This window comes from Strix uralensis, chromosome 5, assembly GCF_047716275.1.
Source record: "Strix uralensis isolate ZFMK-TIS-50842 chromosome 5, bStrUra1, whole genome shotgun sequence".
NCBI lineage: Eukaryota > Metazoa > Chordata > Aves > Strigiformes > Strigidae > Strix > Strix uralensis.
In genome coordinates this window covers 1,153,797-1,168,351 of record NC_133976.1, presented here as the reverse complement: position 1 = coordinate 1,168,351, position 14,555 = coordinate 1,153,797, and the positions used below count along the sequence as shown (strand labels likewise).

General features: G+C 54.0%; 1 protein-coding gene across 4 annotated transcripts in view; it reads left to right on the top strand.

Moving 5' to 3' along the window:
- TNPO3 (transportin 3) overlaps positions 1-14,555 on the top strand; it is a 49,879-nt gene that overhangs the window by 23,141 nt on the left and 12,183 nt on the right. For all 4 annotated transcript variants that reach the window (XM_074869612.1, XM_074869611.1, XM_074869610.1 and 1 more), the window contains exons 5-10: positions 1,654-1,797; positions 5,678-5,853; positions 9,517-9,655; positions 10,966-11,112; positions 12,565-12,672; positions 12,963-13,054. In XM_074869612.1, coding sequence (XP_074725713.1) covers positions 1,654-1,797; positions 5,678-5,853; positions 9,517-9,655; positions 10,966-11,112; positions 12,565-12,672; positions 12,963-13,054 — 806 coding nt within the window. The remainder of the gene's footprint in view (positions 1-1,653; positions 1,798-5,677; positions 5,854-9,516; positions 9,656-10,965; positions 11,113-12,564; positions 12,673-12,962; positions 13,055-14,555) is intronic.

Below are 14,555 nucleotides of genomic sequence, written 5' to 3'. Positions count from 1 at the left end.
TTTCTGGAGTTCCAAAAGGGGTTTTTAAAATGTTGGACGGGGACTGTGATGAAATACACCGCTCTGCCTTCAGGGTTGAGGTGTGAAGTTGAGGATCTCGAGGAGCTCTCGTGCACGATTGCTTGGGAGGTCTCTGCTAGGGAGAAGGGAGCCTGGGTCCCTCTCCAGGTCCTTCCTGTCCCCCCATCCTTCCTCTCCCTCAGCCTGGAGAACTCAGGGCTTCCTCTGGTGTTAAGCTTTGCTCAAGGTTGCTGTTAGGTGCAGCAGAAGTGTTCGCCATCGCTGGAAACGAAGGGTTGGCCACTGCCAGACCCACGTCCTGCCTCTGACACCGCGATGACGTGTTTGGACAGTCCTCGGCTCGGCCTTTGGGGTGGGCCCGACCCTCAGGACCAGTCTTTGGCAGTGGTTGCTTTGTGGTGAGGAATATTAAATTGAGATTTGAGTGAGTTTAGGGATTTAGCACGTATGAAACTCAATTCATGTCTGTGCTCCGGCAGCCTGAGACGGGATCCTGCCAAAAAACGATGGGCTGGGAATGAATGAAAACACTCAAACTGCTTTTCTTGCTTCTGTGAGAGCAGCTGAAGTTGAGTGAGAGGGTGTTCTAGCTCTGCCCCGACATCTCACCGAGTCCAGGGCTGCTTCACTCAGGGACAGGGATGCCAGAAGCATCTGCTGTCGGTATGTGCTTCGCGTGGGCTTTGAGAGGATGCTCAGAGTCCACATGCTCTTGAGTGGATGTTTGCAGAGCTGCCCCGTTCCTGATTACGAAACCAGTGTGGGGACGTGGCGCCCTGGGTAGATGCAGAAGTCCTCTCTCTGCCGGTGTGGGCGTCCTCGGGTGCCCAGAGTTTTGCCTCCATGTAGGTACAACACTGCTGCTCGACCACTGAAAGCTCTGTGTGCCTCTCATGGGGTCACTACTGACTGTCCCAGCCCCTCGCCTCTTGCTAAGTGTTGTGGGGTGGTTCTTGATGCTGAATTTGTAGATGGCTTTCCCAAAGTTGGTTTTATTCTATTGTATTTTTTTTATTTCTAGTTTATTTTATTGTTTTTAATCGAGGCCATCCCTCGATTGCTGGGTTCAGTTTTGGGCCCCTGACTCCAAAAAGGCCATTGAATGACTCGAGCGTGTCCAGAGAAGGGCAACGGAGCTGGTGCAGGGTGTGGAGCACAGGTGTGATGGGGAGCGGCTGAGGGAACTGGGGGGGTTTAGTGTGGAGAAGAGGAGGCTGAGGGGAGACCTCCTGGCCCTCTGCAACTGCCTGAAAGGAGGGTGCAGAGAGGGGGGATGAGTCTCTTGAGCCAAGGAACCAGCGGCAGGCCAAGAGGGAATGGCCTCAAGCTGCGCCAGGGCAGGGTCAGACTGGCTCTTCGGAAGGATTTCTTTGCAGAAGGGGTTGTTGGGCGTTGGAATGGGCTGCCCAGGGCAGGGGGGGAGTCCCCATCCCTGGAGGGGTTGAAGAGTCGAGTTGACCCAGCGCTGAGGGATCTGGTGGAGTTGGGAACGGTCAGGGTGAGGTTCATGGTTGGACTGGAGGAGCTTCAAGGGCTTTTCCAACCCAGGTGATTCTGGGATTCTATTATTTTGCTTGTGAAATCCCACCTTGGAGTTGGGCTCCTAAGCAGCTCTTCCTTGTCCTGCCGTAGATGACGTGCGTGGAGAAAGCGGGCAACGATGAGAAGATGCTCATCAAAATCTTCCGGTGCTTGGGGAGCTGGTTCAACCTGGGTGTCCTGGACAGCACCTTCATGGCAAACAGCAAGTTACTGTCCCTCCTCTTCGAGGTGCTGGTGAGTATTTCTCTTGGGAGATGAGGTGGTGGTGGGCCTTGGGTACCGGGATGGCGTCGCTTTGAAACCCGGGAGTCTCTGAGGAGCGCGGCTGCTTTTCCGTGCAGGTGAGGAAGATGAGTCTCACCCTTCCTGGCGCACGGAGGAGCCGTCTGGTCTCCACCTTGTCCCTCTCCACTAGCAGGTAGGGCGGAGCGAGCTCTCTGCCCACAGTAACCTGCCTGCGCTGCCTGAAGCCACCACCCTCCTCTCGTACTCCGCCTTGGAGGGCGGTCGGAGAGCAGCAGCGCGCCACTGCAAGTTCCCACGTGTCTTCCCCGCCTCCTCTTAGCCCCGGGAAGCTTAATAAACAGCACATAAATAACACTTAATACTGGCTGATCCCTCGAGGGGGAGAGCAGAAGCACACTGAGGGTTTCCTCTGCCCCTGTGCTTGGTCACAGAATCATCTCGGTTGGAAAAGCCCTTGAAGATCCTCCAGCCCATCCATGAACCTCACCCTGACCGTTCCCAACTCCACCAGATCCCTCAGCGCTGGGTCAGCCCATTTACTGCCTGTTCATACAACAGCACAAATTCAAGTATAAATTCAGTGCAAAACACTAATTTACCAACTAGCCGCTAGCAGTGTTACACGTGGACGTGCGAACAAGGCTCACACAGCCCAGCAGTATCTACTCCTACTATCTACCCACCCATGCAACCCTTAAGATGAACGAACATCACAATTTTATCTGTTTGCTTTTGGCTGTCGCCAGTCTCGTACAGCTGTGAAGAATCTGCAAAGGCCACTTAGCAGCAATATTTGACAATTCTGCTTTATTTTGTCCAGCTTCCCTGTTAAAGAACACCAGATATTTGCAAAGTGATTTGTGAAAAAGTGACTGTGCCATTTCTCAAACTCCCATGCCCGCTCCAGACCTGCAAAAATTAATTCATCCTGTCAAAAAATACGTGTTGCGTTGAACTGCACCATAAAATCGTGTTTCTTCCCAAAACTCAGAAGCACGCTGCCCTGTGCTTAGCCCTTCCCTGCTTTGGTTAACTTGCCCCAGTTTGCCCTTTCCTGACAGAGCCATGTGTCACCATTACCCGACTGAATTAGCAACAGCCCACAATAAATATTTAAAAGGAAAAAAAACTTCACAGTGCAATGAGGAGACTTCAGTTCAGGATTCGTGGTGCGGGGACAAGAGCGATGGGCGGAAACCAGTGGTGGAATTTTCAGAAGCCAAAAAAAAAAATCATGTGGCTGTTTGGCCGCTTGTGCGGAGCAGAGAGAATCCTTCAGGATTCTTCGTTCCTGACCCCAGGAGTCTGTGCTCAGAGGGAAGCCCCGTTCCCTTCTGAGGAGGCACAAAAGACTCCAGAACCTCCCGAGAGAGCTTTCCTGCGGCGCTGGATGGACAGACAGATGGACGGCCGGCATGGGGGGCAGAGGGGAGGGCGCTGCTCTCCGCAGCACGGCGTCAGGTCTGCGGGACTGCCACGAGCGATTCCTTCATCCCCAGGAACTCCCCACTGCGCTCACCAGCAGACACTGCATCGAGAAAAAAAGCTCAAAGACCGTTTAATCTTCTATTTATATCAGTTCTCCTCATTCCTGCTGTACTAACCGGCCGTTTTGCAGCCTATATTAAGCGGATTTCTTGCCTATCTCAAGCGGGAGCCAGGTCCCATTTCTCCTGAAACATTCAGAGCAGGATAAAAGATTTAACACCCAAGAAATGACCATTTCTAGCCCTGATCGTGGGTTGCCGCTGCCGCCAGAGTAGGTGCTGGGTGTACTTTTGAGCGTGCTTGGGCTTTGAAAGAGAGAGAGTTTTGGTCTGGAATACGCTGTGCTTGGTCCTTGCTCCGACTCCAGTTGTTCTGGGGGGCTCTGAGCAAAATGTGCTCGGTGCATTGTTGAAGTCAGTTTGCTGTACCCCTGGGTTTAAGCGTTGGGTCGTTTTGGCTTTCAGAGTTGTCTGTTGAAGAAACTGCATGTGCTTGATACTAAACCCAGTGGGTTTTTGGTTTTGTTTTGTTTCCTTTCCAGAATGTTTTATTCTTTTTCTGACACTTTCACCTTGGAAAATTAACTACTGAAGGGGGTTTTTTTTGCCCTGTCTGAACGCGGGAGAGCTGAAGAGGCCGGTGGACCAGGGTGGGGTAGGAGAATGTCCTGCGTGGCTGCGCCGGGGAGGGCGAGGAACCGAACAGAGAGGAGGAATTCCTGGAGGACGGAGGTTTCTGCTGCGACACTGCCCAAACCCATCACCCAGCACCACAATTGTCTGTTCCTCCTCCCGTTGTTAAACAGGATCCTGCGTTTGCGTCCATCCCGTGGCACAGATTTAATTAATGACAAATGCAGACGACAGTTCCTGTTCAGGGGGAGAAGGAACAGACGATAGTCAACACCCGGCTCCCCTGGGGGGACTGCAGCAGGAACTCCTCTCCCCCAGACCGGGGCCATCGGCTCTGCAGCCTTTTTATTGCGTTCACACCACTTGTCAACGGGGCGGTTTTGCCTTCCTCCCCTTCCACCTTCCCGTGGGACCGGGAATTGTTTTCCAGATGCGTTGAGACCTCGTGGGGAAGGACGCACAGAGGCTGCCTTGGAGTTACTGCTCCTTTGTTTCCTCTCCGCGCTTCGCTGCTCGCTCTCTCCTCCTCCTTAGTATGCCAGCCTCGTCTCCTGCCTTAATTACTCAGGGCTCCCTGGGAGCCATTAAACCGCCTGTTAAATCAGCCCCGCACAGTCGCTATAAACCTCTGCCAGGTGGGGCCTGAAATCCACTCGTTCACCCCCAGACTGTCGCAAGGATAAATATTTCACACCTGCTTGTGAGAAAACTCATCTCTGTCCTCACTGAGGACTCGATGGTCCTCACGGGTCCCTTCCAGCTGGAGATGTTCTGTGACCCAGCCGGGGGAACGAGCAGCACAATGTTTTAGCTGAACCTGAGCCAGCAGTGTGCCCAGGTGGCCAAGAAGGCCAATGGCATCCTGGCTTGTATCAGCACTAGCATGGCCAGCAGGGACAGGGAAGGGATCTGACCCCTGTGCTCGGCACTGGTGAGGCCGCCCCTCGATGAGTGGGTTCAGTTTTGGGCCCCTGACTCCAAAAAGGCCATTGAATGACTCGAGCGTGTCCAGAGAAGGGCAACGGAGCTGGTGCAGGGTGTGGAGCACAGGTGTGATGGGGAGCGTCTGAGGGAACTGGGGGGGTTTAGTGTGGAGAAGAGGAGGCTGAGGGGAGACCTCCTGGCCCTCTGCAACTGCCTGAAAGGAGGGTGCAGAGAGGGGGGATGAGTCTCTTGAGCCAAGGAACCAGCGGCAGGCCAAGAGGGAATGGCCTCAAGCTGCGCCAGGGCAGGGTCAGACTGGCTCTTAGGAAGGATTTCTTTGCAGAAGGGGTTGTTGGGCGTTGGAATGGGCTGCCCAGGGCAGGGGGGGAGTCCCCATCCCTGGAGGGGTTGAAGAGTCGGGTTGACCCAGCGCTGAGGGATCTGGTGGAGTTGGGAACGGTCAGGGTGAGGTTCATGGTTGGACTGGAGGAGCTTCAAGGGCTTTTCCAACCCAGGTGATTCTGGGATTCTGTTTTATTTCCTTCTGAACCGCTGTGGGTTTTGACTGGCATTTTTCCTCCTGTGTTCCCCTCTCCCAAGGAAGACTCCGGGGGGTCCCGCTGTGGAGGACCAGTTTTGACCTCAAGTGTTTGAGGGGGGTGAAGCAGCACCAGCTTTGCAGTGCTGGTAGGACTGAGTTGTTGGGGGCTGTGGCTACGCAGACGCTCTACAAAGTATTTCAGGGACACCAAAACCCCATTTTTTCCATTACCGTCCCCTCTCACATACAGTCCCCCACCTCTTCTGCTTCTTGTTCCCTGCAGCAACAAGACAAGACGTCCTCAAACCTCCATGAAGCTGCTTCGGATTGCGTGTGCTCAGCCCTCTACGCCATCGAGAACGTGGAGACCAACCTTCCCCTGGCCCTGCAGCTTTTCCAGGGCGTCCTCACTCTTGAGAGTGCCTATCACATGGCCGTAGCGCGCGAGGACCTCGACAAGTAAGCGAGCTCGCCGCCGTGGCTGTTATTTTGTGGGTTATTTTGGGAAGCTGCGGCATCTGCATGCAGCACACTGAAGTCCCTTATGCAAATAAGGATTTATTGAACAAAAACGAGCGAGCGAATGGGCTTCCTCACCCTTGGTGCACTGATTTGTGTCCTGGGTGTATGCGCTCAGCTCCAGCTTTGGCAGACTTAGGCTTAATCTTCCTTGCGGCCGGCGAAGCGCGAGGGAAGTGTCCCGTTACCAGCCTTAAAATAGAGTTTAGGAGCGACTTGTTGCTCCCGCTGCTTCCTCTCTACAACCATCCCTACGTGGCTCGGCTCTTCCTGAGGTCTGGGTGTGCTAGCCGGCTGAACAGCCTCTTAGTCTTGACTTAAAAGAAGCTGTCGCCTTCATACCTTGCTCGAGCGCATTGGCCGCTACGAAACGTCGCTGCTCTGGTTGGAAACCCTCTGGTCGTTGATTTGAGGCCGGTTTGTGCCTCTTTTGCCAACATCTTCTTAACTCCAAGAGCTCCCCAGCTGGGCCTTATTCCCGGGTGTGTTTGTAGGGAGGAAGCAGCCAGCCTCGAGTCTGCATAAACCATCCCAAGATGGTTTTATTTCCCCTTGGAAATCTGAATTCAGCTGAATTCACGAGGGCCCGCGAGGTTCGTGCTGCTCCCAGGAGGGATCTCGCTCCCGCCCGTTGGCATCGTGGCACCCTTGGGTGCAGGCGACGCCGGCCATCTCTCACCTTTCTGGTCGCCTCATGGTGTCGGTGTTTGGGTCATCCTGTGACTGATGAGCCCGTCCACGAGTTGTCAGAAGTCGACAACTTTTCCTGCTCCAGTTCAGGTGGGTTTTGTTGTTCTTCAGCACAGATCTGGTGTCCCAGCTCTATCAGCGAATGCCGTTAGCGCCCGCTCTTCCTTTTTTATGTGGCTGTCACTGATGAACGTAGACAAGATCGGTTGTGAGGTTGATCTGGAACCTCCCCAGTGCCAAACTGGTATTTCCTCTTCAGTCCGGCCTGCTAGCCAGCTGCTAGCCACCCGCTAGCCAACCATTCATCCCTCCCCTGGCCTGTGTTCAGTCCGGTTTAACCAGCTTCCGCGTCACCCCGTGATCAACTCTGCTCCATTCCTCCTGTTTTGAAATGTTACTGATAAGAATTAGATGGGTCCGATCTATTTTTGGAGGGAAAAGGGCTAAATTTAATTTTCCAGCTTCTGTGTATTTGGACAATACACAGAAATATTTAGAAAACACACATGAAGAATGTCAGTGCTTGCTCACACTACGGAGGGCAGATTAGTTGAGCCGCATTTGCTGTCCCTGTTGCCAAATACGAGCGTGTTTTGTGGCTGTGCACGGTGTTGCCATCGATGGGAACAGCCAGAGCAGTGGTGAAGCCGTAGGACTGATGTCCAGCACCTGGTTTTTGGCTCGTGGGGCGGCGATTAGCTGGTCCCTGCTCCTTCCAGCCTGGAGGCGAGCAGATCCTCGCGTCTAAACCGCCTGCACCCTTCCCGCTCAGCCACAATCTTAAAAACTGAAGTGTCTTCGCAGAGTTCGAGCTGTGCCACAAACCTTTAATCGTGCCGGCGTCCTCAGCGCACGGCGATTCCACTGGCTGTTTATTACAGCTGGGGGGGGAAAAAAAAAAAAAATCCCTGTGCTGTTTTTGTGACCGTCCTTGGCGAGGGCTGGCGCTGGTTTAGCTTCTGGCGATTCTCGCTTGATCTCTGCTCATCTCGCCTGGCAAAACCCCGCTGGCTGCTCTCCAGTCCTGCTCCCCGGCTGCCTGGAGGCGCTTGGCTCGCCGCTGAGGCTTTCCAGATGATTTGAGGGTCAGGAATCACCCCCTGTTTCAGCTCGGGGTGCAAAGCCCAGTTAACGTACGTGCCTTTGAGCGAAATGAGTAGTTACTCCTCAGAGTGAGCCCTTCTGAAACCGAAAATTATAGTAGCATCTGTTCCTATTTATCCTCCCATTTAATAGAATTAGTCTTCAGTTGGCAGCCGTGTCAATGTTTGTTATCACACCCTCTCTGCTCGGTAAGATTGTCTCTGCGGTAGCATCCCTTCGCTCTGGGACTTTCTGAAAAATGTGGAAGCTTTCGTCTGCAGGAATGAGGTGTAATTAAGACATTTTCTCTCCAGTCTGTCTCGGAGAAGGTGGGTTCCCCTCAGCGCTCCCAGGTAGCAGGTAAAGGCCCTGCTGGCGGCGCTGGTGACATCTCGCCGTGTTCAGTCTGCTGGTGGGGATACGCCGGTTGTCTAAAGGGATGTAAAAAAAAATGATAATAGTTCTCACGTGGGGGAGAATCTCACGCCTCTGTCTTTAAGTCAGGCTTTAGGGTGTCTTTGCAGCACATCTCTGGGTGCATGTTGCTTTAGGATTTCACAGAATCCCAGAATCATTCAGGGTGGAAAAAGCCCCTCGGGATCATCGAGTCCAACCCTCAGCCCGACTCTACAAAGTTCTCCCCTACCCCACATCCCCCAACAGCTCATCCAAACGGCCCTTAAACACACCCAGGGATGGGGACTCCACCCCCTCCCTGGGCAGCCTATTCCACTCTGACCACTCTTTCTGGGAAACATTTTTCCCTCATGCCCAGTCTGAACCTCCCCTGTTGCAGTTTAAAGCCGTTCCCTCTTGTTCTGTCACTAATTCCCTGGGAGAAGAGACCAGCACCAACCTCTCTACAACGTCCTTTCAGGGAGCTGTAGAGAGTGATGAGGTCTCCCCTCACCTTCTCCTCCTCACACTGAACAGTCCCAGCTCCTTCAATCTCTCCTCACAGGATTTATTCTCCAGGCCCTTCCCCAGCTCGTTGCCCTCCTCTGCCCTCGCTCCAGCCCCTCGAGATCTCTCTCGTATTGAGGTGCCCAAAACTGGACACAACACTCCAGGTGTGGCCTCACCAGTGCAGAGCACAGGGGGACTATCACCTCCCTGCTTCTGCTGGTCACACCAGTGCTGATACAAGCCAGGATGCCAGTGGCTTTCTTGGCCACCTGGGCACACTGCTGGCTCATGATTTCCTAAACCTCTCCAGAATGGGAATACTAAAACCAAAGCCCGGGACTAGTGGTTTATCTCAGACCTTTCCCCCAACTCCCTCGTTTGAGGTCGTGTTACGGGAGCGTGCTCCATCACCCCGTGCTCTGGCTGCAGGACCTTCGCTCCTCCCCCTGGTTCTGCTGTCTTAAAGCAGAGCCAAGCTCCCTCTCAGCTGCTAAATGACACGTGTCTTAAGAGCAGCTGCAGCATTAGGCAGTGGGACATCCTGGGTTTATTTTTGGGGTCGCTCAGTAGATTTGTCTTCTGAAAGGTGGCACCTGCCGGGTGCTGATGAGACTCACGCTGTTTCGTAACGGACGTCCTGTGCCTTCTCGCCCTGTGCTGTGGTTTTGGAGAAGTTTTCTCCGATGCTGTGGGTCAGAATGAAAATTTCATTAAGATTTGCTTATTGAAACTCAGTACTTTTACCTACTTCTGACCAAAGTTCCCCTGTTTCACTGTTTCCCAGGTGCTGATGGAAAGTTGAAGCAGAAGTTGGTATTTTTTGATCTGAGTCGAAGCTCCGGGGCACGTTACCTGCACAACCCGAATCTCTCCTGTGCTGGGCGGATCTTTCTGACTTGTGCCCTCTTTTTTTTTCTTCACCAGGGTGCTCAATTATTGCCGTGTTTTCACCGAGCTGTGCGAGACGTTCCTAGATAAAATCGTTTGCACGCCGGGCCAAGGGCTGGGTGACCTGCGGACGCTGGAGCTGCTGCTGATATGTGCGGGTCACCCGCAGTACGAGGTGAGTGAGGGTTTACCCGCCCTTTTCTCCTCACCCCCATGGCCAAATCTCACTCGGCCAGAGTTGAGTCAGTGGAAAAACCTTTCTCTGATGCTGCCACGTGGTCAGGAGGCTTCAGTTCCTCCGAGCTGCTGGCTGCGAAACGCCCGCTCTGCGTTCGTGAGGCAGAAACTTGGCTCCGCTTCCCTTTCCCAGCCTCCGGGATGTGTGGGACTGCAAGTACAGCTCTGAAAGCCTCCCTTATGTTCTTTCCAACTTAAGTCAAGCTTTGCGGGGATTGCAGTGCGACTTTGCCCTCTTAAGTCGGTGAAATGTTTTGCAGCAAAGCTCCCCGACCGTCCCGCCGTACAGAACACCGTATTTAAGAGTCAATCTCCTTTTATTCTGCCAAAGCTGTTAATTAAATCCCAGTAGCTGGCCCCTGGCTGACTTAGTCCGAGTTCAATTCCTTCACAGAGGGGTCATCCCGCTAAATCAGCCGCGGGGAGCGGGCAGGTGCCAGCTGGGATTTGCTGGGGTGCGCTCCCCCTCCCTCTTCGAGGTCTGGGGGAGGGCTGCGGCCGCCGAAGCACTGGATGGGAGGATGGGAAATCCAGGACTGGGATTTCCAGAGGCTTTTCAGCGCCCCGGAGGTAGGTCAGACCTAAGCAGGCGGGCGAGGTAGCTCAGAAACGATGGCCACTGCGATGCGACCCGCGGGGACTCGCTTGCCACGGAAATGGTGGAGCAGTTTGTGCTTCACTGGGTCTCTGTGGCGCTGGCCTGGGCCTCGGTGCCTCTTTTAGTCCCCTCTCCAGGTCTTTTAAGCTCAGTCCCCTTTGGGCATGATCTTGTGCCAGCGATGCTTAGGAGGACTTGAAGCTCTGCAGCTGCTCCTAAAATAATCCACACTCTTTTTTTTTTTTTTATAACCGGAGCGACGTCCCCTTCCAGCCTGAGCTGTTTTCTTGGAGATGTTTGTTTCTGTCGGGGGTCAGGGAGATAAAAACTTATCGCTGGCAGCTGTGAGTGATGCAAAACGAAGCCTCGCTTTGAAGCGAGAGATGGTTCTTAACGCTTCGGTGTTAATTTTGCCGGGAAAAATGCTTTTAGTCCTGAGGGCTGGTGAGAGGTTTTGAGATTCAGGCAGCGGGTTTCAAATCCTTTATTAAGTGACGAGCAGCAGAGGAGATGGGTGAAGCTGGGGGCGTGATGAAGCCGTGCTGCTGTGAAGCTGGGGTACTCCACCACGCTGCCAGCACCCCCCGAGATTTCTCCACTGGGAGCGGAGGGGAAAAAAAAAAAAAGCTGAATTTTTCTTTCTTAAACAGGTGGTAGAAATTTCATTTAACTTCTGGTACAGACTGGGGGAGCACCTGTACAAGACAGACGACGCGGTCATCCACAGCATCTTCAAAGCCTACATACAGCGCCTTCTCCACGCTCTGGCCCGGCACTGCCAGCTCGATTCTGACCACGTAAGGCTGCGTTTGCTTCCTGGGGAGTGTTTTGTTGATTAAGGATGCTAATCAAACTTGGATGCCAGAGTGAAAAGCGCAGGCGTGTTTTACTGGGGATAACTAAATGATGTAACAGAGTAATACAGAAAACACGCAGTAAGAAAAGGCAGAATAGTGCACTTAAATAGGAAAATACAGGGTAATGCATCACATCATTACTACATGAGAGAGAGAACAGTGATTAAGGAAGATCCATCCCCACTTGCACCCGTTCCCATCACCCAGCCCCGCAGGCGCTGGGCAGCCCCGGTTACAGCGAGGATTTGTTGAGCCTTTCCCGGGGAGTGGGAGGTCCCACGCGGTGTGTCCACGCGTAGCTGAGGCAGCCAGAGTCGCTGCGAGCGGGTCCGGCCTTAATATACCAAAAATCAGCCACCCAGAATAACCGGCACCTTTGTTTTGAGCGGAAAATATCTGGCTTGACTCTCGCATTAGATTCCCCCAGAGCCTGGCCAGGGCGCGAGGGAGAAGCCAAGGGAGTTTCCCCGCTTATCTAACTAATTTCTGAGCAAGGTCATCCATCAGGTCACAAGGCCAGACACCTGGCTCCACAGCCCCGTTATCTTGCCCACACACACAAAGAAACCTGAAGATATGTTGAGGATAGACATGGTTTATGATGTTTAAGCTACACCCTCCGTTAATGAGCGTACGTATTTCACTAATGACTAACACTGAGCAGCTTCAGCTCGGGGCCTGTTGCTCAGGCTTCAATACTTCCACTTTTTACATCAGAATAGGTGGTTTGTTATAACTGAGTACAATACCTGTTAGCACAGCGTTATCAGTTATAAAATATACAGGATTTATCTCTAGGTCAGCTCTGGTTTGGGCTGGTAGTCCAAGCCTTAGCAGGGTGGGACGTCTCTGTTCTGGAGCTGGTGGCTCCCCGTAGCTGCGGGGCTCTGCGAGTCGTTGCAGAGAGAGGATGGGGAGTGATTAAAATCGCTGTATTAAACACCTTTTATTAAGCCAGCTCTTCTAACAGAGCTTTGTGGTGTCTGGCCGCTATGGGCTGACCCTCTCCCAGCTCCCCCCCAGGTTCTGAGCGCTGCGGAGGGACACGTCGTCCCCTGCTCAGGGGCCTTTGTCTTGGAATACAGCTCGTGCAGCTCGCTAGCGCAGTGCTGTCGTCTCCCTCCTCAAAACCTGGGGCACTTCATCCTTCTTCCTTCCCTTCCTCGGCTCCTCATCCCCTTGATTTCCACCCCCTCAGAGCAGGAACACACAGCATGTTTTCTTTGTGCAGGATTCTCCTTCAAGCAGCTTGATCTGGGGAGAGGAGGGCAGGAACGGTGGATCTCGTCTCTAAAGTGGAATTGCTTGGTTTTTCTTAGCTGGGGAGGGGGTGGGGAAACCTGGATTTCTCTGAGCTGCTCTCACCCTTTTTCTCTCCCTCGTCTCTCTTAGGAGGGTGTCCCAGAGGAAACGGATGATTTTGGGGAATTCCGGATGCGGGTTTCAGACCTGGTGAAAGACCTGATCTTCCTGGTGGGCTCGGTGGAATGTTTTGCTCAGGTGGGTTTGCGGGAGGTAGCCAAAGCCCTGGTGGCCTTTCAGGGTGGGGAGGAGGCTGCACGCGGCGTCTCCTGCGCAGGGAAGCACCCGTGGCTTGAAGTAGGTCTCACATCACAGGGAAACGATTCTCTGGTCCCCAAAGCCAGCAGGGTGGTCTGTGGAACACCAGGGTTCCTGCAGGCCCGCGGCGGGTGGGAGGAGGTGAGGAGCGGGCGGGCCAGCTCGCGGGGTGGGATTCACCCCCCAGCTCTGCTCGTAGCTTCTTTTGTGACTGATTCTCTTCCTCGCAGCTCTACGCGACTCTGAAGGACGGGAATCCGCCCTGGGAGGTGACGGAAGCCGTCCTCTTCATCATGGCCTCCATAGCGAAGAGCGTCGACCAGTGAGTGTTGACCATCCTGCTCGTGTCCGTGAGGGCCACGCGGTCAGGCCTGGCCTCCGAGCGAGTTTTGCAGAGATACCACCAATATCCCAAAGATACTCTTAGGAAGGTCCTTTCCCAGGCAGAAACTTCTAAACCCCACGCTTTATTTCAGATAATCCTTAGCCTACATGGTCTGTCCCGCAGCAGAGCAGTACCCCTGGCTGAGGGGGCAGTTCTTCAGCCCCAGGCATGAGCTCTCCAATTCCTGCTCACAAATACGGGTCCAGGACGGAGCTGGGGGCGCGTGAAGCAGTTGGACCTTCTCAGATCTCTTCTGCCTCCCTGGGGGCTTTCACAGACTCGTGGAATGACAGGATGGTTTGGGTTGGAAGGGACCTTAAAGCCCATCTAGTTCCAACCCCCCTGTCACGGGCAGGGGCACCTTCCACTTTAGATTTCAAGTGTTTTGGAAAAATGAAACATTCATTTTAATTTTTAAAGAAAAAAACCAAATGATCTTACCACAATTTAAAATGTGTGGCAGATGTTTCAGGAAAGGAGGAGTATTTTATGATCACCCAAGTTCTTTGAAGAGCTCCTTCCTTAACAGGAGTCCCCCAATTCAAGGGTTTCATAGAATCACAGACTGGTTTGGGTTGGGAGGGACCTTAAAGCCCATCCAGTGTCGCCCCCTGCCCTGGGCAGGGCCACCTTCCACTAGCCCAGGTTGCCCAAAGCCCCGTCCAACCTGGCCTTGAACCCTTCCAGGGAAGGGGCAGCCACAGCTTCTCTGGGCAACCTGTGCCAGGGCCTCACCCCCCTCACAGGGAACAATTTCTCCCTTAGATCTCATCTAAATCTCCCCTCTGTCAGTTTAAACCCGTTCCCCCTCGTCCTATCCCTCCCCCCTGATGACGAGTCCCTCCCCCCTTTCCTGTAGCCCCTTTCAGTCCTGGGAGGCCGCTCTAAGGTCTCCCCGGAGCCTTCTCTTCTCCAGCTGAACCCCCCAACTCTCTCAGCCTGTCCTCACAGGGGGGTGCTCCAGCCCCCCGAGCATCTTCGTGGCCTCCTCTGGCCCCGCTCGAGCAGGTCCGTGTCCTTCTGCTGTTGGTGCCCCCAGAGCTGGACCCAGCACTGCAGGGGGGTCTCCCGAGAGCGGAGCAGAGGGGGAGAATCCCCCCCTCGCCCTGCTGCCCACACTGCTCTGGGTGCAGCCCAGCACACGGGTGGCTTTCTGGGCTGCCAGCGCACGTTGCTGGCTCACAGGCAGTTTTCCACCCCCCAAGTCCTCCTCCTTGTGGCTGCTCTCCATCCCCTCCTTGCCCAGCCTGGGTTTGTGCTTGGGATTGCCCCGACCCATGGGCAGGACCTTGCCCTTGGCCTTGTTGAACTCCATGAGGTTTGCACATCCCAGCTCTCCAGCCTGTCCAGGTCTGGATGGATCCTTCCCTCCAGTGTGTCACCACAGCTCGTGTCATTGGTGAACTCACTGAGGGTGCCCTCAATCCATCGAATCCAG